Source organism: Paramisgurnus dabryanus, chromosome 1 (genome assembly GCF_030506205.2).
Source record: "Paramisgurnus dabryanus chromosome 1, PD_genome_1.1, whole genome shotgun sequence".
Taxonomy (NCBI): domain Eukaryota; kingdom Metazoa; phylum Chordata; class Actinopteri; order Cypriniformes; family Cobitidae; genus Paramisgurnus; species Paramisgurnus dabryanus.
This window is the reverse complement of record NC_133337.1, coordinates 36,109,739-36,137,604: the sequence shown is the minus strand read 5'-3', so window position 1 is coordinate 36,137,604 and position 27,866 is coordinate 36,109,739. Positions and strand designations below refer to the sequence as shown.

Here is a 27,866-nt window from a genome sequence, read left to right as displayed (position 1 = left end):
TTGATCGTCTTGTGTAGCTGATCAGAGTGTTAAAATATACACACTTCCCATGTCTACATTTACTATGTAGTGTAAGCATAAAAGTCACTCATGCCAATTTTGTCTACTAGCACCTTGTTAAATGTTTCGCTCCTTTGCTAAGTCCCGGGGTCATTGAGTGATATTTGTGCAACTTTTTTTTATTTTCATGCTTTTTGCAAAGCTGATTTGCAACATTATTAAATAGTAATAAAATTGAACAAACACTGCAGTGCTGCCGTCAACTGTAATACTACCATTAACATGACTTACAGCTGAAACTTTAGTCGATATTGCCACAGATGAGGCAATTTTCCTCTTTAACGGAAAAGCTATCGCTTTAAACACACACACACACATTTCCCTCTCGTTCTTCTCGGTGGGCCGACTAATATTACGTCGGTCCTGATTGCAGCTGCTTTCACAGGGTGTAAAACGTCTGCTTTAGCCCTTTCGAATGATCCATAATTTAGATAAGGATAAAAGGAGGAGGCTTTAGAAATCATTTTCACTTTAGTTAAAGTTAAGAAGTTGAAAGTTGCATCAGTTAAAAGTGGCAGTAGGAGGTTATTAAACCGGTTTGAGACTTAAACAGTTCTGATTGGATAAGCAATCTTCAACACTAAGTTCTCACCTGTGACCTCACAATTTGATATTAATGCGGCAGAATGCTACGCTCCTTGGCAATCACAACCAGTCTGCTGAATAATTTCAGTTGTATTAATAATGAATAAGACTTCTTATTGGTTTTGTCGTATTGATGTTGCAGCTGTCGGCTTCTTGTCACGTCCAAGAACAGCATTTCTGTATAGCGTAAAATCGGTGTAATGCACAGCCTCTGGTCGCCTATTGCTTTATTTGATTGAATATTGTCGGTGTGTGCATGTGTGTTGGTGATGGACCGCCCTGGCATATGTTTGCCGTGCTGATAATGGCCAATGTTTGAGAGATTCTGTGCAGACGGGCATGACCACAGCACTGATGGATGTGCCCTGAAGCCCGATCAATACACGCGCACACACTCATTTTCTACATTCTCCCCCTTTTACCCCCGAGTTGTGATGTGTGAGCTGGTCTAATATACACCTGGGAAAGTTCACCTTCATCGACCATCTCACAAACATGTATAAATAAAACTGCACCTTCAACCACAACCAACACTTCCTCCAGTCCTTGTGTGCATATAAAATGAAACATTGACTATATACAATTTGTGTGTTTTATTGATGGCCTGCACGGCTGTTTATTTTAATGTCACTCGCTCAATCTCTAAGTAAAATGAGGTGGAGTTCGATTTAGTTGTCAAACATCTTATTTTCTTACAACATTAACAACTAGTTCAGTGCCCACCACAAAGTTCACGGTAGCGTAACCTTGCTCTTGTGATTGGTTGAGTCAAGGTCCACTTGGGCTGCCCTAACTTAATACAAAAATCTCATTCAATGCAGGTCACATTATTTATAATGAAAATGGAGGCTAACCCCCACACAACATTCATGCCTGTAAATTTATGTTACATAGGCAAAGCAGTGAGATGTGACAAACTCGTCAGTCGCCTGTCATTGGAAAGACATGATGGGCTACAGTGGCACAGTCATGCCAGGATATCTACCCTATGCATTGGGTTTTGAGTTAGGGCGTGAGAGACTCCCTCTGTAATTGGTCCGTGCCATAAAATAAGATTTAAAGTCTGTGAAGGGCTGTCCGGTGATTAAAAACGAGAAGGCACGAGTCCTGCGAGTGTGTATATTACTCCAGTAGTGTTTGGGGAATGTGTATATCATCTGAAGGAAAGCTTTCAGGCAAGGTTAAGCCTTGATAAAAGCTGTAGGTGTGTCTGGACTAAAAAGCTGTATTTAGACCTGGCAAATAACATGCAGTTGGGTATAAATGCACACAAGATCTATTGAAATCACATCACTGAAACCTTTCGAGATGATGGTTCGAGAGCAGTCAACAAAACAACGCTATTGCATTTTTAGCCACAATATAATTAAATGGCAATAGGATCTCTTAATACTGTATGAAGAACATTGGATATATATATGCAGTACAACTAAATATCCACATAAGTGGATATCAAAACATCTGTTAATCCCAGATGTAAAGAACGCTGAAAATTTTTTACATGTTCAGCTCTCGAAAATAAAATAATTTTTGCATCAAATGCGTAAGTTTCTTCTCTAAAAAGCGACCCACCCTGGAAATCAATCTCTATCCACTTTAATATTTCTCTGTGCGGCATTTTTCACACTTACAGAAGCCATTTGTGATCCAGCGGGAGCCATGTTGGCTCAAATGCTCCCTCCACGGGGAGCCATAGTGGCTCTGGAAACCTCCACTGGGAGCCATCTGGGCCGGCTATCTGAGACTCGCCGTGCCCTTACGGTGCCGGTGTATTTTCCTGTTGTACAAGCAAGTGCTGTGTGGGATGAAAGTATGTGTGCGAGTCTGTACCGTTGGTGTGATATTAATCCGTTTACTTGCACTGAAAGAGAAGGAGGTGATGGTGGTTTATGTCTGGTTGTGATGAGATGTTCAGCGTTCACCAGTGTGGGCAGCCGTCTTTAAAACACACAGCCCAGATATCCGCCTCCAGTCTGTCGCACGCCCAGTTTCACTCCAGGGTTGAATGTTGAGATTGTGTGCGGCTTTACTGAAAGGGCCATTTTTCACACTAAAACGCATATTTTTAGCACGTAGCTGTTAGCCTGCTGTCCACCTTTTCCAGTAAAATTCCCCCATGTTTGTTTTTTCCTGACACCAGTAGCTCACGGTTGAAGGTGTGATTTTGTCAAGTGCAGAACAAATTGCTTGTCCATTAGTTTGAAACACGGCATTGCAAATTAACAAATATAGACGGTCAGAGCTAATGCAACACCAATTAAAGCATCCGGCCCATTCCAGCCATTTTCCTCTTAACAAAACAAACAAAACTGTGCCTCATAAGTGAGGTTTAACCGTCTAACCGGCTCTCGGCTTGACTGAATTGGTAATGCACCGCAAGGGATAAGCCGAACCTTCAGCACGGGTCGCTATATGTATACTGTAGTAGATTGAATATCCCTGTACGAAAATCTTTTGTAGATTTTAATCACATTCATTCTCTTTGTGTGTGTATATGCGTGTATTAATCATGATATTGTGCCAGGAAAGAATAGGTACATACGGCAAAGATATTAATCTTCGGTTTTGGGGCCATTCGGATTAAATTAATATAAAATCATCGCGTTTTTAGGGCTTACGCGAAATGTTTATCGCTTTCCCCGAATTGTACTAGAGAGCATATTGAGTGACCTTGTATTTGGACAAGCAGGACATTTTAAATCTGTTTGCAAAGATAAAGACCATAAGCTTTCCTCTGTAATTCGCTCTCTCTCTTTATTTCTCTCACACAAATAACCTTAAACGTTAACGGGACATCTAATAATGCATTATGTGAAGTGTGGAGTGGTAGGAATGCGGTAAACGGTGTAAGACAGGTGGACGGAGGCACTTAAGAGAGTTGTGGACTGTCCCGTTGCATGTGTTGCCAAATGACTTTAACTCTCTCATCTGACATTGAGACTCGAGAAGTCTAGCTTGCGTAACGGGGGACGCTAGCAGAAAGTCGACTGGCCTGATCTGTATCTGGGTCTCTTATCTTTCAGCTTACGAACAAAATCACCAAAACATTTAGTAAACGAAATGGGAAGGAAAGAAAGCAGGGAGGCATGTGCATATTCCCATGGGACTACTGTTTTTTATTGTATATTGTAAATTATATATAAATATAAAAATGTATATACCCATGTAAATATTTCTTAAATGTATATTTGCTTCTGTGTGTATTTATTATTATTATTATTATTATTATTATTATTATTATTATTATTGTATTATTTATTATTGTATTATTTATTATTGTATTATTATTATTATTATTTATTGTATTATTATTATTATTATTATTATTATTATTGTTATTGTTATTGTTATTGTTATTATTATTATTATTATTATTATTATTATTATTTATTGTTTTATTATTACTATTATTATACACAGTACACACACATTATGGCACGATTAATCGTTTTGCAGCCCTAGGGTCAATACGTAACAATAAAGATCACCCAAATATACACCTTTAAAAATCTTTTTAAGACATGGGAACCCCCCTTAACCTTTTCTTTGTGTAATGTAAAAAAAAATGTGGTTTAACGTATTAACATATTCACATGGGACTACTATTATTGGTTTTTATTGTATATTGTAAATGTAAATATTTCTTAAATATATATTTGCTTCTGTGTGTATTTATTATTATTATTATTATTATTATTGTTGTATTATTTATTATATTATTATTATTATTATTATTATTATTATTATTATTATTTATTATTATTATTATTTCTTGTATCATTAGTATTAGTATTAGTATTAGTATTATTGTATTATGTATTATGTATTATTGTATTATTGTATTATTATTATTATTATTATTATTATTATTATTATTTATAGTTTTATTATTACTATTATTATACACAGTACACACACATTATGGCACGATTAATCATTTTGCAGCCCTAGGGTCAATACGTAACAATCCAGATCACCCAAATATACACCTTTGAAAATCTTGTTTAGACATGGGAACCCCCCTTAACCTTTTCTTTGTGTAATGTAAAAAACTGTGATTTAACGTCATCAACAGAGGATGTAGGAATATTAACTAAAACCTGTTTACTAGAACTCAAATAGCCGCTACACTTTAGATTAACTCGGAGCTTTGTGTTCCAGCAGTAAAGTACATGGGGTGTGTAAAACCGGCTGTGAGAGACCCAATACATTTCACCCCGTGGCTACGGCCAACGCAGATTGCCGGAACATTCCGAGCGTGAACCCGACCAGAGCCATTACCTTTCCGTGTAGAGCATTAGTTCGTCGCTTAGCGGGACCCGGTGTGGGAGGGTCGTTGTTTGTCCCTCATAATGTGAGGTTGGTTGTCATTCTCGTGTTTAATCAAAGTGGCGATTATGCCCTCATTAAAAAGCTTTTACTCTCCCTGCATACGCAGCCTCTGCTTCCGAAGTAATTCCCAGTAGATTTCCCAGGGGGCTCTGGGCCTGAACAACCGCACTCTTAATCGTTTGACTTTTGGAGTGTCTTTTCACAACACCTGCCTGTTTCCCATAAAGCCACTTAACACATGCTCATATAATATGGATGTTGTTTTGCTTGTGGATTATTTTTATATTTTGGCCAGATGAGCTTATTCTTTTTTTTTAAGCATTCTCTTTTCATTAAACCATAATAATAAACAGGAGCTAAGCAGTTTGCTTTCATTAGAGCAACTACTTATAATGGTTTGCCGTATTAAGCATCAGGACATGGTAATATATCAAATGTTTATAATGATTTTGCTGGTAATATAAATTTGATGTTAATATTGTGATATTTAAGTTTACAAAAAATATTTATAGCTTGTCTTATGCGATTAAACTCGTAGTCAAATTGAATTTTAATTATTAATTGAAATATTGAAATAAGCTTGTTTTTTGCGCTAAATAACCCAGCCCTATTTAGCTACTATTCACTATCTTCCTTTCTCTTCTCTCTTGGCATCTCTGTCTTTCTCAAAAATATATTTTTTTGTCCTTGCCTGCCTCCTTTGATCACTGGCCAATAAACAGCCTCGGTGCTAGGAGACGAATGTAATATATTAGTGGTGCGTGTTCCCCGGTGTCACTGCTTTAATTGAGAATGTCAGGCTAAAGTTAGCGCCAGGCTGAATCTCAACCTCGTGTTTAATTGTGCGAGAAAGACGTGCCCAGCAGTGATGTCACTGTCGAGGAAGTATGTGTGTTTGTGTGTTTATAAGATGGGAAAAGTATCCTGAAATCCCTCCGAGTTGAATGAAGAACGAGCTGTCTAGACCATCAATTGAAAGCTTATTCTCCTCCAGTGATCTGTCTGCTTTAGACAATGGGATCCCTTTTTTCTGCCAGTAGTTGAAAGTAAGCTAATCTCAGGTACAGTACATTAACTTTTGTCTTCTCTCTGTTTCTTTTAGGTGGAAGTTGAAGTGGAGAACATGGACAAGGCTGGGAATTTCATCGGCTGGCTTCATATTGAGGGCGTGAATCTTTCAGTTGCTCTTGTGGAGAACGCCCTGTCTAAAGTTCACTTCACCGCAGAGCGAAGCGCCTATTACAAAACCCTTGTTTCTTCAGAGGACTCCGCCAGAGAGAGGAAAGAGAAGGTCAGTTTGGTTGGAAATACCTTGTCTCTTGCAAGCCCTGTTCCAAACTCTAGCAAGTTGCCTAGCTAGTCAGCGTTTCAAAGCAACAAAGCTGTGCATTGTCTTGTTCAAAGAGTTTTAGACAAGTTTCCTGTACTCTACCGTTTTGTATGATGTGTATTACTCTTGTTGTTTTTTTAAATTGTGTGCTACACAAGGGAAATGTGTACCTATAAGTTATGCTAAATGCAGTTCAGTATAATTATTATGCTTAAGAAGCATTATTAACTGGGTAACATGCTCCAGTAGCAACCTTAGGAGCGTTTTTTTGTATTTTTGTAAGGAGTTGTTGTTTATGTACATTGTTTTGTTATAATTAGGATTCTGCCTTTGAAAGTAGCTGTCAATGTAGAGCATAGACATCAAGGCATCTTACTAGGTTTTGGAACCGAGAACAGAAAAAAATCTCTCCATAACAAAACTTCTCTGGCCCACATCTGACCAGGAATGAGATTAATCACTTATTATTCCAGCTTCACTACGATAATAAATATCTTGTCCTCTCTGTCCAGCATGCCTTGTGCTGAGGCCATAACCTGTCATACAGCGTGTATGTGAACAAAGACAATACACAAATCTGTTGTCATGTTGCATTAGTTCAGGCAGAACAAATGGACTCGGAGCCTCCAAAAACCGTGGGAGCTGCATGAATTGGTTTCTGGCTCGGGGGTACCACAGGGCTCCGTCTCGGGCACTATCAATTTTGTCCTCTTCTCCACACTGAGCTTTGATTGATGAAGCCCTCTTCGTCCCGGATCTTAATCTCTTTCTTAATTTTCATTATGGCGAAACGGCCCTCGAGGAGTGACGGCCCTGGTGGACAAACACAGTCCTGCCAGCTGTTTCTTCTGTCCTCTATCACTCATTTGGCGAGAAAGTGAGAACGGCCCTGTGCTGAAAGCAATATGATGTACTGCTCAAGGTGGCAAAGAGCATGTTTCCATCCTCCTAGTTAAATTTATCATTTCTATCTCTCTTCTTCTCTCACTACCTCAAACAGACCGAAACCATTGACACATCTCTTTCAAAAGCTGATTGTACTCATAAGTTTACATAACCTTGTAAGATAGTTAAGTTAAAAAAAATAGATAGCATCTCAAACATAAGATAATCAAGGTTGGTAAATTTGTAAAAAAAAGTCACAAAAGTCTTCTTACAGAGGGAAAACAACTAGATGTAAATAACAGGATAATGTGGATATTAGCATTTGCTCATTCTGTCTTGTACGATATAAATCTGTCATGAAATAAATTTTCATGTGCCTTTAAAAAAGATAAACATCTTGCAAATACTGCAAGGGGTTTATACATTTGTGAGCAAAACTGAAGCTATCAACCTGAAATGAGCATCCATAGATCTTCTCGCCTGACTGAACATATGCCTGGCGTAAAAAGTCAATCTTCCTTGTTTACACTCCCTTGGAGATACACCCAGGCACCCACACCTTACTGCCAAAGTGTCACCTCGCTGTAAACAGACTGTGGCGTGTTTTAAATTGACACCTTCCGGAAAGCTTACTTTGACCCTTACTTCCAATGCTGTCGCTTTCCCAATGGGTCAGATTGACTGAATGCAATGGTGGCAGTGAATCAGAGACGACAAGTTTGGTTTGGTTTTCTCCTCATCCGGCCCTTTGGCTGTTCGCCGAGGGTTGCCAGCCTGAGCCTGCCCAGATGTGGATCTGTTTGAAGAGGAAAACACTATTGCAACCCATGATTCAGACAGCTGCATTGTTCTCTTTGTTCTGAGGCGCTGGATGTCAGGTCTCGTGCTTGAAATTCCCAGACCGTACTTGATAATGGAGATAATTAACCCTTCAGGACTTGTGGACGTCAAAAAGCAAAGCTGAGGGTAGCGCTTCTTTGTCTCGATGGCCTTTGTATTCACCAGAGCTAGGTGTTGATGGATTTTTGCGCTGGGAAGTGTTTCTTTTCTCTATTGCTCTCTTGTCTGTGGATCGGGATGTGGTAGATGTTTGCTGTATCAGGTGTCAGGTTCGAAAGCCTCTGTAATGAAATATATTCAGAGGTGTTGGTCAGGTTTCATTAAAAGTTTGTGCTTTGCTTTCTACTGAAAGAAATACGAAAATAGGTTCAGTAGTGGTATGACTGTAAAATTGAGTCAAAGCACCAAGGAGTATAGGTGTTTCTAACTTAACTTGGATTTTGGTTGCTTTGATATTGCTTGTCTGAGGTTTCGCAATTTTTATCGACCTTGGATTAGATTTTGGGATCAATACTTTTTTTAGTAAGATGTATTTGTCCGTTTGTTGCACCGCAGGCGGCGCACAAATAGTCCAGACGTAGACTTGAAGTTTGGCTGACTTCTACTTTTCTGGGAGGGGGTCATGACTGGATGTTCCTGAAAGATATCCAAGAGATTCTGAAACTATTTGGATCAGAGATGTTTACTTATTTTGTATGTAGAGAATATTACTTTGGTTGGTCAGTTTGCATGGCAATCCTTCTTCAATCCTATTTAACTGGGTGGCTTTTGGCTGTGACTCTGGGATGTGGACCAGAATCTATGCTGAGAAGTCAACAAAGCCACCCATGCAAGACTAGGTTTGCAATGCACCCCTTTTTCCACCTCCCAAAAGTATTTTATTGTTAATGAAGAAAGACGTCTTCCCAAACCTACTTTACACAAAACAAGAGTCTTGGATTACAGGAGGAGCTGATGATTCACTTATTCCTGATTTTCTGAGAAGATAGGGCAATGAAAGTTATGCAAACTGAAGCTCTCGAACAGAAATGCCCTCAGGTGCCACGATCCCCTGCATGCTTTCATCACATAGTTTGATTTGAATTTCCCTGTAGATTGAGGGAATCCATTTATAAGTTCCTCTCAACATCATGTGCAGTCGGTGCCAACGCCGCTCTAATATGTAAACATTTGCTGCAAGGAGATGTTAGAACTCTTCTGGTTGCTGGGCAACAGGGTTATGGCTGCTGATGAGAGAGCGGTTTACATCCCAGTGTGCACTGAGCCAACCCATATTCAACGATGCTATTAAAAGAGCCTACTTGTAATTACAACACGCGTATGACAGTGCAAATCTTAGTAGTTGGCTTCCTGTTCAAGATGAGGACTCATTGGCGTTTGATGTCCGTTACCCCTGCCAAGCCATGCCTGATCTTCCCAACATTCTCGTAACCTGGGACAGGCCAGTGGCTGATTATAATCCTCCCTTAGGTTATCATCAACATCATTGTTCAGAACATTACAGCGCTTGTCTTTCCGCTCACACATTCTTTGCTCCAACAGTCACTCGTTTTTCTGCTTGTTCCTGCCTTTTTCTGGCATTATTGGGGCATAATTCCATCACCAGGGGGTTGATTTCAGCTCTAATAGCTTCCCCGGGCTCTCGTGTGCTTTACAACGCTCGTGACAGCGTTCCGCAGGGGTTGAGAAGGGCAGCCGTCTGCTTGTGACATTTAAGCTCGATAAATTCGTACGGTGGGTGAATGCAGCTCGCCGCCACGTGTCGTCTGCATCTGTCTGGATGCTCTCAAAGAATCCTCTTCTTGTGTTCGGACTAAAGAGAATTAATTGGGATGTCTCATCTAAAGAATATTTTGGGTGCCCTCGTGTTTTGTTGAGCCAAATCTTTTCTTGTTAACCAGCAGAGAAACAGTTTTGCATTTTTCTATGCAGCTCTCCAGTTTCAGACTATTAAAATAGAGACTTATTGAGCAAACCCAAAGATGTTCTCATAATAATTGGAATCTTTCTTTAAAGGACCAAAAGGAAACATATTTTGGTTAAGTGTATTTCCTTAAACTTCAAAAGTTAGTACTGTTTTATGTGCAGTCAGGTAAGGATTACAGATGGAGGTTATTGAATCTTGAGTTGTCAGACTTGCATTTAGTTAAAGTTAACTCCTGCTACACAGGGCCGGATTATGCATAGACGGGATTTGGGTGAGTGCCGTGGGGCACTAAGCAATAGAGGGGAGACCAAGGGCTCCAGACTGTGACCAAATGGAGTTTTTGACACACCGCGAGCAGGGTTTTTACAAGTGCTGGCGCATGTGTGGGCACCCGTGACAAAAATACCAAATGCACGATCGGGTTTTTACCGCATATTTGCATGACACGTCAATCGTTTTGTGTCACCATGCGCTCAGTTAAGTCTACAGATGGGTCTAGCAAGCTGGGAAAAGTCAACGCATCTCTATAACTTATTGTATATGTATCTTATTCTTAGAATTAGTCAAGAGGTTTGTGTATGATTCTTTGGTCCATAACTTCCTATTCTGAAAGTTTCATCAGTCGTGCATAATGACATGTGCAGCAACTGCATAGAGTTAAGTCTATTTAGTGTTTTTTAGTAATGGCGTTATTTTGGGAAAAACGTGAATAATCGCATTGCAAGCTGATTTAAGGTGTGCCCTAATTTTTTAGCTTGCACTCCTAAAATTTTCAGTCAGGGGCTACAGTGCTCCTAATAACAAAAAGTTACCCCTGAATGACTAGACTTAATTTTTTTTTATTTTGGGGGGCATTTTAAATGTGGTCACCCTAGGGCACTGCACTGTTCTGCACCTGTCAATGCATTGGGGTTTTGTACATAATTGTTTTGTCCAAAAATTATATCAAATCAATATAAATGTTCATTTTACTTCAACATAGCAATTGAAGTTACTTGTTTTTATAAGTTATGTCAACCTATCACATTTCAAAACTTAAAATGGTAGGTTGAATTTACCTGCAAGACCAATTTGTTTCAACTTTATGCTGCATTTTTTTGCACTTCTGATGGTAAATGTTGTGATATTTTGTTAAACAACAGCTTTTCTTTAATTCACTATTTAGATTTTTTTACACTCATGCCACTTATATTAGCAAACGTTATTATTGCAATCTTATTAGGCCTTTATTTATTTTATTGCAGCTCTTAGTGAAGTTTGCAGCCGCTAACAATTTACTTGCTTAAGCCTATTTTAATATTTGACATCTTGATGAAATCACACAGCTTACTGCATTTATTACGACTCGCATTCTCAATGTTGCACAATGCATTTTAATTAAAGGTCCCTCGTTTAATTTCCTCTAGTGGAAGCGATTAAGTATTGAAATTTGACTTCCCTGAACCATCGGATATATCATAATTTCTCTGTTATTACCAGTAAAGTGGCCTAAATGAAGTTTTAACGTTTTTATATCATGCTCGGCTTTTTTCAGATCCAGACTCGAGCGAAGCACTGGCTGTTGCCATGGCAATATTATTAAGCAAGACAAGATAATTACATACATGCCACAGATAAGGTTATGTGAGCACTTGATGAGAAAAAGATGCTATTTTGGAGTTTTCAGGTGTTTGGTCTGCATCTGCAAACTTGATCAGATCCCACCTTGTTTAGCCGATCATTTTAAATTTATGGAATTTCTTACTGTGCTTAAGGATGTCTCTCTTGACAGTAGTAATTAATATTTTTATTATTCACATTTTTATTATTCACATTTCTATTTTTTTCACTAAGCTTGTGACATTTCATTATGATTTGCCTTTTTTCTGATAAATACATCCACCGCTAAGCACACGTCATGCTTAAGTTACTCAAGTTATGCAAAAATCATGGTTTTGATCCCCAGGGAACACGCATACTTATAAAAATGTATGCATTGAATGCACTGTTGCAATGCTTAAATGCAAGTTGTTCGACGTTTCATGCCATTATAATACCTAAAATGACTGCTTCTGTATAGCTTACTGTGTTTTAGAAACTGAGCATTTGGTGCTGTGCCGAAATGGCACTAAAGAGGAAGTGTGTGATTATATATGTATTTCCATTCTGCTCCTCGCTCCTCTCACTGCTGTCACCGTAGCCTTCTAATTTAACAAATGGAGGGCAGGCTGTGTCAGGCAGGAACAACCAGAGCACTGTGGTGAATCACAGTAAGAGTTATCCAATTAGACACTGTTACTCTCCCCAGAGGCTTGCGCTAAGGCCTGCTCCACCACAAGAGCGACTTGGCCGGCTAAAGCGGTGCAACAAACATGGCATGTGTCTGATCTAGAAGCATTGGCTGCAAATATGGCTGCATCCAAACACCAGATTCGTGGACCAATCATTATTGAGAAATTTTCTTAAAGGGACTTTTCACTTAAAAATGAACATTCTGTCATTATGTATAATAATGATGTAAATATCTTTGTTCTGCAAAAGATAATAAAGATATTTATTAGATATTTTGAAAAATGTTTGTAACCAAACAGATCTAGGGCACCACTGACATCCATAGTGTTTTTGTGTTTTACTATGAAAAGTCAATGGTGCCCCATATCTGCTTTGTTACAAAATTGTTTTACAATGTCTTTATTTGTGTTCAGCAAGAAAAAAAGAAATTTAAACAGGTTTTCAACCAAGTCCATGTCCAGAAAGGTATTAAAAACATCATCAAAGAAGTCCATGTGACATCAGTGGGTGAGTTAGAATGTGTTGAGGTCCAAAAGTAACAAAAATTACGACTTTATTCAGCATTGTCTTCGCATGCGCAAGACTAAATTCACTTGACTGCAGTGACGTGGATGACGTGTTATCCACAGACATGTTTGCAAAGTTTTTGTTCCCCAAACTTACAGCGTGCATCTCCCTCACACTGTAAACGAAGCCCGGGCGCTAAAAAAAAAACAGCTGGGGCGCACCAGATAACACGTCATCCATGCCACTGCAGTCACGTGACTTTATTCTCGCGCATGCGCTTCACAACAGACGCGGAAGAGAAGACAATGCTTAATAAAGTTGTAATTTTTTGGGGGAACCAAAATGTATTTTTGAAGCCTCAGCACATACTAAGTGACACACTGATGTCACATGGACTACTTTGATGACGTTTTTATTACCTTTTTGGACAGTATACCTTGAATAGATTTTCAATGAAGGGTCAACAAGCTCTCGTACTAAATCTAAAACATCTTAAACTGCGGTACGAAGATGAACAGAGGTCTTATGAGTTTGGAACGACATGAGGGTGAGTCATTAATGACATTATTTTCATTTTTGGTTGAACTATCCCTTTAAAGTGATTTTCTAAATATATATGTATTTTTTGCACCCTCAGATTCCAGATTTTCAAACCATACATCAATAGAAATCTTACTCATTCAACTTCTAGATGATGTATACATCTCAATTTTAAAGATTGACTCTTATGACCAGGTTTTGTGAACCAGGGTCGCAAATTGTCATAGGTTCGATCCCAGGAAACACTTGGGGAAAATGCTGTATTTGAATGCACTATAAGTCACTTTGGATAAAAGCATCTGCCAACTGCATAAATGTAAAAATTTAAATGTATTCGCCTATCAAAGTGCTTTGCCAGCTACAATGTGTCATAAACACGATTCATACCCAAGCCTTTTATTTGCGTTTCCATATTGCTTAGCAGCACTGGTCAACTTGCATTAATACCCGTTTGTCTAACCAATTGCAGATTGGCTGATTGGGATTACTTTTTACCAAGACCATCAAATTACTTTAATGCACCCACATAAGCTATTTTATAAGCATTTTACTATTTCACCTAATCACCAGTTTACATCCATCCCACATTTTCTCTGTGCTGGATCTCTTTATAGCCAGATTCAGAGCAGTCACTTTGGTTGGTTTCATTGCATCTCATTGCTCCTAAAGTAAATCCCTGTCAAATTGAGCATGAGGTTATCATATGATAGAATTCATCACATTAAGTCTCCCTACTCTGCCTTTCGGGTTCCTTGCGAAGTTTCCTCAAGTGCTCTCGATGCCAAATCTGAACAAAACGCCTTGCAGCGTGACTCACGAACAAACAAGTAAAAGCTTTTTGCTTACTCATGAAACCTCTGTGGTTCCTATTTCTCATGTAGCATTCATGAGCGACCGCAGTCTTCCCTGCCACGTAATCGTGAGAGTGCTTCCCCAACAGAGGCACCGCCGAGGCTTTCTTGAGGTCACCTCATGAGTGTAATCCATCCCGAAACCTCTTTCGGTATCCGCTCTGTACTCAAACTCTAACCTCCCCCACGCTGCCTTGTAGTGTTTACTTGTTTTCGAACCCACACACACACACGATTTTTGAAGTCATTTGAAGTTTTGTTGTGCTTAAAAGTTTGGCAGATCTTGTTACCCTTGACTGTGTTCCTGCAAATGTGCTAATAAAGATCTTCAGAGTGCTTTCCATTGCGAAACAAAAGTTTAATTGAGTGTTTACGCGCCCGAGTGTTCTTGGCTGGCAGGGAAGCAAATTGGGTGTCTCTGTGTCAACAAACCCCACAAAAAGTAATTAATTCTTTCACTTTTAGTATGAGAACTAATTAGCGTCGTCTTGACACTTAGCTCTGGTTTCATATACATTAATAAGAAAGTTATCTTTGCCAGGCCATATGTCTTTGTTTTTACACAAGTATTTGTTCCAAAGCGATTCTCGTGGAGTTTAATGCCGTATCTGTTGAATCTGTTCCTGCCTAGGCGTTGTATCTGTTATGGCGCTTTTCCATTGCATAGCACCCCATGGGTCGGGACAGCTCGCTTTTTGGGGCTTTTCCACTGGGTACAGTACATAGTACCCGATAATTTTTTTTAAATATCACCTTGGTTGAGGTTCCAAGCGAGCTAAGCTGATACTAAAACTTGACGTGAAAACACTGGTAGACCACTGCTTAGTCTGCTAGAATCGCCATTATCAGCTTCATCGCCACATCCAAGATTAGCTTTACCTTAATCAAACCTGTTGTCATCTGTGCTTAGTTCCCAAACTCCCTTTTAGCTGTGAAAAACATCCCTAGGCCGAGAATTAGGAAAACCATGCCAGTGTTTTCCAGGCATGCAGTATGTGGCAGCACATCCGCAACGCATACGTCCGCATCTATGCACGGCAGTGCGTCGACTGACTTGTATGATGTCACAGCAGTAGGCAGCGCAAATATAACGACACGCCTATAAACCTTCCAAATCTGAAGTCTTATTAAACTCAATGGAAAAGGTAACAGAGCCAAAGTAAAGTGAGCTGACATGACCTGACCCGTACTATGCAATAGAAAAGCGCCATTAGTGAAGTGCATCATTATTTGGCGACACCCAGACAGCAGATGACTCCGGGCCGGATCCGCACCAGAGCTGCCGACTTTGGCCAGAAATAGATGTGGAGTAGTCTGATATCGGAGCATCATTATTTGAGCGATTTCGCTATCGGAGTCAAATGCAATGATGTAGAAATAGACAATATATCGGCTGATGCATGGACGATTGATCCATACTGGATGACTGAACCACAAGTAATTTTATTTGTGATTTCTCACTTAAAATGGACAGAAAACACTAATGTGTTAAGTGAATGTGACTGGATAGTGCTTAGTATCTTACAAGGAGTATGGCAGTGGATGTGTGTTATAGAAATGCAATGTATCATGGGCATTGCATCTTTATGTAGATATTCACAAAGACATATATTTTTTAGTGTTGGACTCTGCAGGGCATGCTCGTGCTTACCTCAGTGTAAGGCAGAAATAGATCTCTCTTGTCACTCAAAAGATAAAAGCTGAGAAGGGCTATTGCATACACCTCATGGATTATGTAATGCGTGCATTTCTGCATAGATAAGGGTTTGGGTCATCTAAAATACTCCATGCACACACGCAAGCAATGCTAAACAGCCCTGAAGGCAGGCCAGGATTTCTTATAAGCACACATACACAGATAAGTGCATAGCTTTTGTGTGGGGGTTGCACATTTTTCTCGCAAATCTCGGGATGCGGTTTCAGCAGTCTGCCATTGCTAACCCACCTCAGCAGACCATTTACATATATTTATTTTTCTTTCGTAGTGAGGATTCTGCTTTTAAACTAAGCTGATATGTTCAATCCTCTTTCTGTACCCCCACACCTAATCCTCGCATAAACCTTTCAGCATTTTTAGTTCTCAAAAGTCATTGTTTATTAAACCATTTTCCTCCACAAAGCATATATGGGCAAGCTGTGATGGACCGGCCACGTGAACACAGAAGTCAGCAGACATCCATCCATCCATGTTCAGTCATCTGCATGCATCTGCAAGACATCTAGCTCACGCTGCACTTCTTACTCACATCCACAGACAATAAATGCATATATATATATACTGCATGATTGTGCAGCTGTGACACCGTGTGTCCTTGGCCTCTCTGTAGACCCTTTGTTTCCTCGATGACATCCTTTAAGGCGGCGATGTGGAGGCTGTAGATGGGCATTATGGATATTTTATCTACTCGTGTGCCCGACAGATAAGTCAACCGATGCAGAAACCGAAAATTGTTTGTGTGCGTGTCTCTTCTGACTGTAATTAGATATGACATTTTGAATAGCATTACCGTGCACGGACACATGCTTGAATACGCAGGGAGAGAAAACTAATGATTGTTTAAATCTGCCTGCATATATTGTAGGTCTCTCTCTCTTTCATAAACACATCCTTTGAGGAACTCTTAATGCAAGTAGGGTTGAAGGACAGTTGCATGGACGTTTTTCCCTCCGGGGAGGCCACAGACCACGAGAAGCCGTTTTATTGCCCGAGTTGGTGGTAGTAGGTTTTTTCCCGTTTTGGTTTTGCTGACATTGAGAGTCTTTTAAATTGAAGATGTATGCAGGCAATGCAATTTTATTTTTATTGCACTATTCACAATTTGCTTTGTTGATAGACATTTATCAAATTGCTGTTTATAAAACACTGTGGATGTCAAGGGCAGGCCGTCATTTCTCGGACAAGTAGAAAGTAACATGGAATCAGAATGGACTGTTTTATCTTTCTTCAAAGTATAACTTTTTGTGTTTCATAAATAGGTCTGCTGTGTTAACCAAAACTATGGGAAAATTACATGTTGCCTTTTTGTTATGATTCTAAAAATAAATATTGTAATTTTAAATAAATATTTAAAAAAATTATAACAAAAGATTATGTATTAGAATGTATTTTAAATAAAAATCTATGCATTATTATTTATATTAATAAATATATTTTTTTTATAAATATTAATAATATTATTTATAACTATTACATCTTATATATTACATTTAAAAAAAGCTAATAATATGATCCTAATTAGAATAAAAAAACATTACACATTAATTTATCTGAACGGTTCTATGGCTTTGTAATTGTAAATAAATATACAATTTTTTTATAACAAAAGATTATGTATTAGAATGTATTTTAAATAAAAATCTATGCATTATTATTTATATTAATAAATATATATTTTTTATAAATATTAATAATATTATTTATAACTATTACATCTTATATATTACATAAAAAAATGCTAATAATATGATCCTAATTAGAATAAAAAACATTACACATTAATGTATCTGAACGGTTCTATGGCTTTGTAATTGTAAATAAATATACAATTTTTTATAACAAAAGATTATGTATTAGAATATATTTTAAATAAAAATCTATGCATTATTATTTATATTAATAAATATATATTTTTTATAAATATTAATAATATTATTTATAACTATTACATCTTATATATTACATTTTAAAAAATGCTAATAATATGATCCTAATTAGAATAAAAAAACATTACACATTAATGTATCTGAACGGTCTTATGGCTTTGCGAAAGAAACGGTTTCTGAATCTTGTAGTGTATTAGTGTCTGTTTAAATCAATTTAATTCTCATTGCAGCACAATTTGTTATGTCATGATTTCTGTTAGCTATATTGCCCAACTTGTGTACCAAATGTCATTCAAAATTGTTATAAATGTCTATTATTTGCACTTAAACTATAAAATTCGTAGCATTAGTTTTGAAGTTAAACACAAATAGGATATTTCTTCTCATTCAATGTAGTTCCTCAACATTGAAGCCTGGGGATTTGATAAAACAGAATGCTTAAACTGCTTGTCATTTTAATCCAGCTGTGTGCGCGTGCGTGTGTGTGTCTGTGTATTTTTTGTGTGTCTGTGTGTATACTCACAATGTACAAGACTGCATTTCATACTTCTTCCTACTGGAATTAGACATATACACACACAATCATGGCATTTCCCTCTAGCCTGCTGACATTTGCTCATTTTTGGGAGTACAAACTCTCCACCGCCAAAACGTTTAGCGCCCCCCCCACTCTGCTGTCGCTTCAGGTGTCCTCTCTAATCGCCTGACAGTAATTAAAAAGAGTGGACCTTCCCTCCCGCACACAGTAACATTTGCAGAGCGCCGGCGTTCCTCACTGGGTGTTTGATGTTTTTTGACGGTGGGACGTCCTTTCGTGTCTGACAACTAAATGCTACATTTTTGTTTCTTGCTGGGTTGCTACTGTCCTTTCATAAAGCTTGTTTTACTTTCTCAATTATATTAGAATTAGGATAATAATATTAGTCATTAGGAAATTATATTAATATTATTATTATTATTATTATTATTATTTTCTTCACCCTCAGATTACAGCCAAATAGTGTCCTATCCTCACATCAATGGAAAGCCTACTTATTAAAAAAATGACCCTTATGATTGTTGTGGTCCAGGGTCACAAATAGGAGTGCCAAGCTTTCAAAGCAAACTTTAGTCTCCCTGTTTCTTCTTATATTCCTCTTTCTTGTATGATAGACATTAGAAGATGCACAGTAGACAGTTTAAGCCAGCAGATCCAAGGTTGGGGATTCAGCTAACGCTACAGCTAACGGCTCATCAATTTTCTTTATTACCTGCTCCGAAAAATCTTCTGTGCAGAGAGAGAGAGGCTATTCTTAGATCTGCTGCCAATTCCTCTCCTAACTGCATTCACTCAATTTCTCTCCATCCTTTTCCTTCTTGTGGGTTCTCACTTGTTCCTTTTCTCTCTGCAAAGCATCGCCTTTTATTCACTCTGCTTGTTGATTTATGTGACGTGCTTTGTTTGTGAGCAAATGTGTTGTGAGTGGGCTCCGTTTGTAAGAGATTTTGTTTTGACTCAGAGAGATTCAACTGCCATTATCTCATTTTGCATTAGTAATGGGTTGAGTATTGAATTGATGAGTTTGGTGAAAATTCGTTTTTGGTTCGATACAACTTGAGCTTTGTCAGGTGCATCTATGGCATCGATTGCAACACAAAATCTTCGATTGTGAAAACCAGCAAATAGCATGTTTGTAGCAATGCATTATAATGATAGTCTGAAGCAGGGGATTGCAGTGCATGGATAAATGTTAAATTACACACTGGTTTTAAAGTGAAACAGAAATAAACTGATTATGTGTGTTAACGTGAGACTAAGTAGAGTAAGGGAATCACTTACTAACCTTGCCTGGGTTGCATGCTTTATTCAGCATAAAGCATGCAACGATTTTAAAGTGACGGTTTGCATGTAGCAAATTCTGCCTCCCAGCTCCGATATAACATTATTGTACAGAAAAATTTATTTAGGTGGAAAAATACAAGTTTAAGCTTTTAAAATACCTTGTCCCATTGACTTTCATTACATGTGTGTTCATGTACATTTTTTTTGCTGTGTTAATAATTTTATTGAAAGTTAAGCTTTATTGTATCTCTCCATTGTTTTGTCATCTTACATTCATTTATCCAATTCTCTGTCCAAATCTGTCATTGAATGTGGATGTATAGTATTTTTGTGCACATTTTTTCGCTCGGGTGCCTTCATTCATACCTGCAAACTAGTCGCTTTTCGGCGAAAATCGCCGTTTTGAATTGAAAAAGGTCATCCACGTGAATCATGTAGATCCGAAGAGTTTTTGTTTTTTTTGGGGGGGGGGTCTAAACTTCCCATAAACGGGAGTTTCAAAAACCTACTGCGGTCTGTTTCACAAAAACAATAAAAGCTCTTTGGTCATCACGTGAGGTCATCACAGTGTGGTTAAGGTTAGGATAGCCGATTGGTCAATGGATGGGAGCTGAACAAATGGGGTTACGTGAAGGGCGGGTCTTTGCGTTGCCAGCAGCTTCTATTAAAAGGCTGCATCAGCTTTCCCGCGGATTAAACTTTTCACGCTACCGCTATTGACACTGACGTTTGTTTTGAGGTTAGTTTTGAGGCACTTTGAGGCACTTTTGCTTGTCCGATTGCTGCAGGTTTTTGAAAATATAAGCCATTCTTGCTGCTCATAAAGGGTTTAAACATTGACATGCGCTCTTTTATATGTCAATGGCATTAATTAGGCATCGTTTAAAGGTGGAAATCTTACTGTTCAGATGCATACTAGTTCAAGATAATTTGCGATTTATAGATTTCACATCTGAAAGAAAGGGGTAACGTTAAGCGCGTTTTCTGTGCGTGCGTTTGTTCTGTGAATCACACGCAGAGGTGTAAAGTACTTAAGTAAATGTACTTTGTTACTGTACTTAAGGTTTTTTTTGGCTACTTTGTACTTTGTACTGAGTATCAAAAATATAAGCAACTTTTACTCTCTACTCAATTACATTTTTGATTGGGTATTTGTACTCTTTACTCCACTACATTTGAAATGACACTTAACGTTACTCGCTACATTGTTTATTCGTCAAATAAAAACGAGACGAAAGTGTCAGAGCGTGAAGATGGATAGAATCTGTGGTCGCGAGGTACGCACAAACACACAACTGAGGGACTTCATCTGGCGCCACGCAGGGCAATCCTATGATATCAAAATACTGCGAGAGCGAATCAAATACATATGGAGAAGTCTGGTCTCGCGGTACTTTGATGTCAAATGCTGAATGGCTTGCGTTGAGCCACCGTAGCGGGACATCTGCGTGCTGCGTATGCCATAAACTGTAGAGAAAAGTTCGCGTCTGGTCTGAGAGAAGAGATAAAGCGCAAACATATGGATGCATATCACATTTGCTTCTGTCAAGGGACCCTTTGTTAAACATGTGATGCTACAATCAAAACAAAAGTGATGCGCGATTGCTGGAGGGCCATCCCGCACCTCAAAGGCAAGCACAAATGTTTACTCTGATGCTACTTTATCAGCTAACCTGAGCTGGTTGATATAACTTACTTTATAAGCCAAAATAAACCAGCGATGTCCTGTACTGATTGCCTGAGTAACTTAAGTACATTATAAGATTGATAATAAGTGTACAATTTCACTGTCCTCACATTAAATCAAGTATGCTGTAATGTATTTACTGTTAAGAGGGATGCATGACTGAAGAAATGTAGTGCACTTAATGTGAGATAGTGGTGTTACGTCTACTACATGTGTTTTCAATTAATCTTTCAAATGAACAACTTCACGTTTTTAATATGCAAATTTCTGTTACTGTATATTAACTGTAACAACCTACTGGACTCTATACTGGAATTTTTGATATATTTAGATTATAACTTTTTTAGGATTGGCCTAAATGTAAGAATATTTGGTAACACTTTACAATAAGGTTGATTAGTTAACATTAGTTAATGTATTAACTAACTTGAACAAACCACGAGCAATACATTTGTTACAGTATTTATTCATCTTTGTTAATGTTACTTAATACAAATTTAAGCTTTAATTGTTTGTTCATGTTAGTTCAGAGTGCATTAACTAATGTTAACAAGATTTTAATAAAGTATTAGTAATTGTTGAAATTAACATTAACAAAGATTAATAAATGCTGTATTAATGCAGTTCATTATTAGTTCATGTTAACTAATGTAGCTAACTAATGTTAACTAATGAACCTTATTGTAAACTGTTACCATATTTATATAACAATAGTAAGGGGGGGGGGGGGTGCGGGCGCGTATACAATGTGTCACCTTTTTCAGCCCTTCTGAGTTTGCAGGTATGATTCATGTTTTTGTCTCTTGGATCTTTGACATCTCATCGCCTTAAGAGTTGTAGTGGGCCATTGCATTAAAACCCTTAAGCATCTATCACACACACCTCTCCTCTATTGTCCCATGCCATCAGTCTCTCTCGACGACCCACCCGAGCCCTGCGGACACATAGGTTTAACATCCGGACATAAATCCGACTGCGTCGGACTGGCACAAAACAATTTCAGGATGCGGTTACAGAAAGCCACAGGCTCGTTGACAGAAAGAGCCATTTCTTTAACTGAAAAGCAAGCGAGGCGTTTCTCATGTGCTGTCAATGTTTGTTGGGAGCGAGAGTTAGGGGAAGCGGCTCAGAGCATGTCAGCTTCCGAGATTTTATTAAGTACGGCAGCGCATGGCCGGGACCGCACTGCACGCCCGCATGGGAAACTCAATCAAGAATCGATCGGACTGAATCAGAATCAAATTACCCAGTCACATTCACCTGACAGCTTGCTGTTTTCGGTAAATCACAGTCGGAGCGAATCATCAAGATTTGAATGTATAAAGCAGTGTTTACACAGGGACACGTTGGCAATGAAACATTTAAATGGTTAGGTCACCGAAAAATAAAAATTCTGTCATTTACTTACCTTCATGTTGTTACAAACCTGTATTAATTTCTTTGTTCTGCTGAACACAAAGGAAGATATTTTGAGCAATGTTTGCAACCTTTTGAGCTCCATTGACTTCCATACTATGGAAGTCAATGGTGCTTCTGTTTCATTCAAAAGATCTTCCTTTGTGTTCAGCAGAACAAAGAAATTTATACAGGTTTGTAACAACATGAGGGTTAGTTAATTATGACAAAATTGGTATTTTTTAGCAATCTATACATTTAACTACTGTACGCAATTTGAGCAGTCATGTAAGCAATATTCAGTGTGTAATATAATGTTTAAATATATAAAAATTATAATAAACACTAAATCCAAATAGCCAACATGCATTTCACATTCTTGATCATTTTCAGAGAATGTGCATAAACACACGCATGTTCGTATCTCTGAATACCCACATAAAACTTTGTGTAATTCACAAAAAGTGTACACACATGAATTTACTCTTTAAATGTTGTATTCATGAATTTGGATTGTTCTGAATAAGTGGCCGCATGCACAAGATTAGTAATTTGCATAATACACGCCCAAATCAGCGCCATATAAGGTTTCTGCAACACTTTTTTTGAGCAGTAAAATTTTTAAGAAGCATGTCACCGAAGCAAAAGAGGCAAAAAAAAGAAATATAAAAATTATAATTACTGTATATTCATTAGCATAAAAGTTCTGATTTACTTTGCTTTTGATTTGAGGATTTGCATGCTGTGTCTACCAGAGTAACAGATACTGTATGGGTTAAAAAAGAACACTGTAAAAAAATATGCAGCATTTTTATCAAATCAACAATTATTTTTGTTACTTTAACTTATAAAATCAAATAAAAATTGTTTAACTTAAAGGATTAGTCAATTTAAAAAAAAAAAATCCAGATGATTTACTTACCACCATGTCAGTTGAGAAGTTGAGAAGAAATTATGTTTTTTGAGGAAAACATTGCAGGATTTTTCTCATTTTAATGGACTTTAATAGAGCCCAACATTTAATACTCAACACTTAACAGTTTTTTTCAATGGAGTTTCAAAGGACTCTAAATGATCCCAAACGAGTCATAAGGGTCTTATCTAGCGAAACGATTGTCATTTTTGACAAGAAAAATATGCCACAACTTCTTGTCTAGGTCCTTTCCTGCGTGACCTAAAGTAAATGCGTAGTGACGTGGAGGTCACGTGTTACATAAAATGCACATTTGCGGAGCATTGTAAACAATAAACTGACACAAAGACATTAATTAGTATCATTCCACATACAACAACGTCGGATCGGTCCTCTTTCTCAACACTTGTAAACACTGGGGCGGAGTTTCGCGTTCGTCCTCTGTGACCTCTTGACATCATGACGTATTGCGTGGGGTCACGCTGGCGCATCACGACCGGATCTAGAAGAGAAGTTGTGGTTTAAAAGTGCATATTTTTTATTTTTCTTGTCAAAAATGACAATCGTTTCGCTAGATAAGACCCTTATGCCTCGTTTGGGATCGTTTATAGTACTTTGAAACTGTTAAGTGTTAAGTATTAAATGTTGGGCTCTATTAAAGTCCATTAAAATGAGAAAAATCCTGCAATGTTTTCCTCAAAAAACATAATTATTCTCGACTGAACAAAGAAAGACATCAATATTTTGGATGACATTGTGGTGAGTAAATTATCTGGATTTTTCTTTTAAGAAAATTGACTATTCCTTTAATTTTTTAAGTTATGTCAACTATTCACAAGGCAAAACTTAAAATAGTAGATTCATGCTGCATTTTTTTTTATTTTTTTTTAAGTGAAGTATGAGATGGGATATCGCTGTTATTATGATTTCACCAGAGACACTAATCTGACTATGAAATAAAACAAACAGGAGACCTAAATCAAGTGGTTGACAATTTTGCACCATTAGATATGTGTAATGCGTACATGCACATTTGCGATATTTTGTTAATTTTGATGTATGGTTCCTCCCTAATTTAGATGATTGATCTGTAGTTGAGATGAATTTTGTGGGACATCAGATTTTCAAAAGCTATGTCCACTTGTAAATGTTGTCAACAACACAGGGCACTCAATAGGGCTTTAATGTGCACTTTAAATGCAAAGTTATAGACCTATTTCTTTCGGCCTATTTAAACAGACAGGCATTTTGTCTACCCTGAAGGAGTCACACTGTTATGTAAACACACACTTGGACCTCATTTTCTTATCTTTCTCCTGCAACTCCATTTTCTGAGTATTTTTCTTTCTCTCTCGTTCACTCTCATCTGTGCCTTGGGCTTGTAGCCAGCCGTGTTGAGAGCGTGTACTGTATGTGTGTGGGCTGTGATGGGTTGTAGTGGGCTACCAGGCCTCCTCCAGGATGCAAGTGTCCCCCTGTAGAGCAACTGTCCGTGTCAGTCCGATTTCACTCTTATTCCTCTACAATCCCAGCTTTGTGCGTAAGGACAGCCATGTTTTTTAGATGCGAGTTGATGAGCAAATCTGAGAGTGGTTGCATATTTGATCAGAGAAAATAAAGCGGCTTCATTAAAAAGAGATAACTGTACTGTAACCATGACAACCCAGCATCCCAGATTAAATAAAGTTGAGCTTTTAAATACACATTTGTACTTATGAAAAGCTTTGCAAAGAGTAAAACCATGCACTTTTTTAGATCGATGTCACGAGTTGAATAAACACAATTATCTGTTTGTTTAATGCATTCTTTATTTATTTTTTAAGTACGTCTTCAGGTCCTTCCTGGAGGTCTTCTGTCATAGCGGAGTCTGATTAAAACATATGTCGCATGCGGTTATTTCATGCAGTGAAGTGTGGGCAGACAGCAGGTAGGCATGGAGCTGGAAATAAGCCTCTTTAAATAGCTCCGCTTTCAGTCTTTACTTCAAATGAGTACTGATTTGAAGGGCTTTTTATTTTTCACACTTCTTGGCAAACATCAGGAGGTCTGAACGTCTCCAGCGCTTTAGGTTTTTGGGTACATTTTCTTGGTGATGGAAACCATGTTGGATCGCAACCAACTGCGTTGGCATGTGTGATACGCGCACGCTGAGTCAGATATCATGATTTTGTTATTGTCATTTTGATGGCTTAATGGCGGGTATGTGTTTCTACGTTACATCAACAATTAGGCATTTTATCCATAGGAACTTGGAACGGCATTCATGGTATACATTTTATCAGTACTGTAAGTGTGTTCCCTGGTTTCAAACCCATGACCTTTGCGTTGTTAACTTTAGGGATAAAAACAAAAATGTATGAGCTAATTGTAAGTTCTTGTTAGCTAATGCATTAACTAATGTCAACAAATACAACCTTACTGTAATGTATTTTCCAATTAATTTGTGCACATTAGCTTCTTTCGTGTGTCATTGTCTCTATTTGTGCCCTTCCTATAATAGCTGTGTATAAATCTAGCATAGGAGCAGAAAGGATTTGTGTTGTGTAAGGTCCCATATGTTGCAGTGTTTCCCTGGGGTCGTCATCTGGAGCCGAGGCATGCCTGCCAGACCCCCTTAAACCAGCCTGGGTTTCTTTTGCACCAGCCTCCCACCGTTGCCATGGTTACCCCAATTGTACCTTAAAAACTGCGAACAATTCCTTTAATTGTGTACGTTGTTTTGGGAAAGGCCAGTTGTTCTGGTTTCTTACCTTTGTTGTAAGGAAACGTCAGACTGCTGGGTGTCTCTGACAGTTGACGGGAGGGCGACGATGTTAGAGGTGTAAGCCGAGGTATAAGCCGTGCAGCCGCCACGACATCCGAACAGCTGCTGTCGTTGATATGAAGCTGAAGCGAAGCTGTCTGCATGCCGGCAGCTCACAGCTGTTGACTCCTGAAGTGTCGCGCACTTGGGCACTTTTAATGCATAAATTTATTCGCCAAGTAACCTCATCTAAGACTTAACGTCCATGTGTAACCTACCCTTCTTCTTGCCCTACATCACAGCATCCTGTAATATCTTTTTTAAGCTTGCATAGCATACGCTGGTTCTGCTTATCTCATGTTAATCTTGAGTGCTTGTAGAGTAGTATTGCATCCTTCATATACAGTATCCAAAGAGTCTTTAGTTTTATTAAATTTATTAAAGATGGATCAGCTGTACCGATTCTTTCCGAATAAACCCAAGCTCCTGGAGGCGTACGATGGGAGGAGCGAGTCGCAAGCAACACTCACAAAACAATATGCCACTATCTCTGGATAACTTGGTGCTGATTGGCAAAAAAATGCAGACATTTGATGCAGTTTTACAGTACTTACTGGGACAGCCCAATTTTCATCGAAATCCAGCATTAAACAAACACACACGCACAACTACCCTGGATAAACAATCTATATCCGTTGTTAACAACGGCTTAAACAAGCTTAAATTTCTCAAACAAATAACAACACACTTCTTTGGTGACAGCTCTTGGTTGGGTGTGCTTGCGCTATTCCGATTAAAATGCCCATATAAGGACTTCCACTGTACTTTCTGCACTGAAATTGCTCATAAAAGCAATAAAGCAAGATTGTTACGTATAAATCTTTCATGTTTGAAAAAAAACTTTCCAAAACTTGTACAAACCCTGGCGACATGGCTTTTTTGATACTTTGCCTATGTTTTGCATGAGGAATCCAGCTCTTAAATAATGAGTCAAAATGCATGAAATAGCTTTTCACCCTCCCCCACAAATCCCAGAATTATCCAGATAGTCTTATCCAGAAGTCAGACAACACGTAGGATGCTCTTGCTTTTTTTATTGCAGTTGTGCCCGCATTCTCGGATGACCGTATGGTTGCGCGTCATGACGGCGGGTTTATAGCGCCAACTCCGTGTTTGCAGGTTAAGTGGATGCTGACAGCGTAGGTCACTTAGTTGATATATTTGTCAGCGTCCCTGAGTAGATTGATGTGGACTGTGAAATGTGTGATTGATGGTTTGTCTGCCCTCTCTCGCCTGTTGGACCCATGTTTTTGAGTACATTTGTACCAGAGAAAGAGTGTGACAGTGATGGGCCAGAGCGTTTTTCCTGCTGTCTGGTGTAATGGCGCTTTACAGTCATGTTAGCATGAAATGTGTTTTCCACATTTCGCACGCGTGCATTGATTTGAGAAATACATTACGTGCTAATATACTTGCAAGCTGTCACTGGTGGGGCTCATCTCAATTCCTTAGAACTGATATGTGGAATATTACTCTGGTACTTAGGAAGTTATCAAATGTGATTTTAACACATTA

The 27,866-nt window shown here is 38.3% G+C and overlaps 1 protein-coding gene across 1 annotated transcript in view; it reads left to right on the top strand.

The window, feature by feature from the left end:
- snd1 (staphylococcal nuclease and tudor domain containing 1) overlaps positions 1 to 27,866 on the top strand; it is a 195,323-nt gene that overhangs the window by 116,000 nt on the left and 51,457 nt on the right. Inside the window, exon 17 of the mRNA XM_065268696.2 lies at positions 6,080 to 6,268. Coding sequence (XP_065124768.1) covers positions 6,080 to 6,268 — 189 coding nt within the window. The remainder of the gene's footprint in view (positions 1 to 6,079; positions 6,269 to 27,866) is intronic.